This window comes from Lipomyces japonicus, assembly GCF_038497905.1.
Source record: "Lipomyces japonicus strain CBS 7319 unplaced genomic scaffold V1514scaffold_120, whole genome shotgun sequence".
Taxonomy (NCBI): domain Eukaryota; kingdom Fungi; phylum Ascomycota; class Lipomycetes; order Lipomycetales; family Lipomycetaceae; genus Lipomyces; species Lipomyces japonicus.
The window spans coordinates 56-2424 of NW_027117932.1; the positions used below are offsets into that span (position 1 = coordinate 56).

A 2369-nucleotide genomic window follows, 5' to 3' on the forward strand; every position below is an offset into this window, starting at 1 on the left:
ATGCAATGCACCTGACCTCAAAGCATATAGATAAAAAAAAACTATTAAAAACTGAAGATCATGCGTTGATTTTCTCCTCGTGTCGATTTGTCAAGCTCATAATGGCTATGTGACACATCATGAGTGAATATCTAAAGCAATAAGTTTATTGCCCGAGATAAAAGTTTAGATGCGCGATCAATGCACGATTTAAGTCACGGTCAGCCGACGTAATTCACGGCGGCCACGGTCAATTGCAAATATATAGTTCCAATTATTTTAAGAAATGATGGCCGTTAGGATGTAACTCGTAAACATGTGGGAATCAGTCTGCATGTAGAAGAAATGTTGTCTGCTAGGTTAAGCTATACTAAAAGCATGTGGGAAGTATTCTGTAAGTTGAGTACACAGTGGTTGTTAGGTGTGAAGAACCGGGGTAAGGGTCGTGATGAAGATCCTTCAGAATAGTTGTCGTAATAAGATATATTGCCATACTGAATTATAAGTCCGAATAACAGCTGCCCTCTCAGGTCCGCCAGCGTTACCGGTATATATACTTCACATCTAACCCATACCCTTGCATCTACATCCATCCTTTCCCACAGTTTACCCTGCCATCATAGGTTACCCGGTGTTAGGGTCCTTTGCGCGTCACATCGTTCTCCCTCTCTAGAGTGGTCGTCTCGATCACAATAAGTCATATTCGGTAGAGCACTACGACAGGTTAGTTATCTTTTATAGGATCTTGTGGTAGATGACGAGACCCAGGTTTAGTAGACTGATAGTCCTCAAGTTGCGTACTTCTATGAAGCGCTCACTTGGTTACGTAGTTAAGACTGGTAGTCCTCAGGTTGCGTACTTCTGTGAAGCGCTCGCCTGGGTAACCAATCCTCAGGCCTCGTACTTTTCCAAAGTGCTTACCTGGTTCGAGTGTATCGATGGCCTGGTTAGCTGGGTGCTTCGCATCTCAACTCAGTCATTGTTCTTCGAGTATGTCTATGACCCGTTAGCTGGGTGCTTCGCATATCAACTCGGTAGTAAATTTACACAAACATACTCTCTCTAGAGCGGTCGCGTCCCGAGGCCTTTGGCCAAGAGTGTAGCTGTGGCGGCAGTTGGTCCGCGGGAATCCAAGAAATCTCGCTTGCCGGCCGATCACGCCATTTAACAAGGTAAAATTGGCGGCCCGCGTCTCGGCGACTGGACAATGAGATGTCGGGGGATGCGGCTAGCGGTGGTATCTCATCCTGTAGAGGTGGATCCTGATTTAGAATACCACTAATAGGCGTGTATGGTTCCAGCAGGGAGACATGAAACACAGGGTGAACATTAGCGCGTTGTGGATCGTCTAGCTTAACTTCATATGCTACCGGGTTAATCTCACGGACAATGGTGCCAAAGATATAACGATAGCCAAGCTTCCGTTTAACGCGAAGGGGCCGGAAATGATTTGTCAAAACCATGACTCGATCGCCAGTCTTAAAGGTGATATCTAGGCGAGTGCGATCTGCAATCTCTTTGTAACGTCGGCTGGCTAATACAAGACGCTCTCGACACGATTCGTGAATTTCTGCAAGTGTCTCCGTCAAGTGCGACGCCTGGGGGTTCCCGACTGTGGTAGACATAGTACCAGGCCAGTCCCGGGGGTTCACGCCAATATACGCTTGAAACGGTGTCTTACCTAGTGCTTCGTGCACACTGGTATTGTAAGCGTATTCAGCCGCCGGCAATAGGGATGCCCAGTGATCTTGTGTGTACGAGCAGTAGCAACGCAAATATTGTTCCAACGTTTGATTCTGCCGCTCGGTTTGTCCGTCCGTTTGAGGGCGATAAGCAGAGCTTAAATTGACCTTTGTCTCGAGAGCGGCCATGAACGTACGCCAGTAAGTCGAACTCATGAGGGAGCCGCGATCTGAAATAACAATCTCAGGTAGGCCGTGGAGGTGAATGATTTCGACATACCAGGTAGTAGCAAGGTTCTCCGCAGTCCAGTTGACTCGAGCGGGAATATAATGGGACATCTTGGGGAAGCGGTCGACCACGACTCAGATGGCATCGAAGACCTGTTCGCGAAAAGTACTGGGTGGCAAGGGGGCAATAAAGTCGAAGGTGACACTCTGCCATGGAGCTTTAAGCGTGAGCAGGGGGGTAAGCAGTCCGTGAGGGCGATGACGTTTCGCCTTCGACCGAGCGCAACGAAGACAATCTTTACAATATGCTTGCACCTCCCGCCTCATATTAGGACAGGTGTACCATTGTTGAAGACGTGCAAGTGTGCGCTTATATCCTTGGTGGCCCGCGAGAGGAGAATTGTGGCATTCGAATAAGGCTTGTGACTTTTCCGCGGCTGTCTCCAGGATTTTGGGGTCGTCTGTAGGTTCTAACTCTTC

The 2369-nt window shown here is 48.2% G+C and overlaps 1 protein-coding gene across 1 annotated transcript; it reads right to left on the reverse strand.

Moving 5' to 3' along the window:
* Positions 1–498: 498 nt before the first annotated feature.
* V1514DRAFT_370387 (uncharacterized protein) lies at positions 499–2000 on the reverse strand (the record flags this gene model as incomplete). Its single annotated transcript, XM_066929990.1, has 3 exons — positions 499–930; positions 1037–1591; positions 1859–2000. 3 exons carry the CDS (start codon positions 1998–2000, stop codon positions 794–796), a joined length of 834 nt encoding a protein of 277 aa, XP_066780511.1. The 3' UTR covers positions 499–793.
* Positions 2001–2369: the final 369 nt, after the last annotated feature.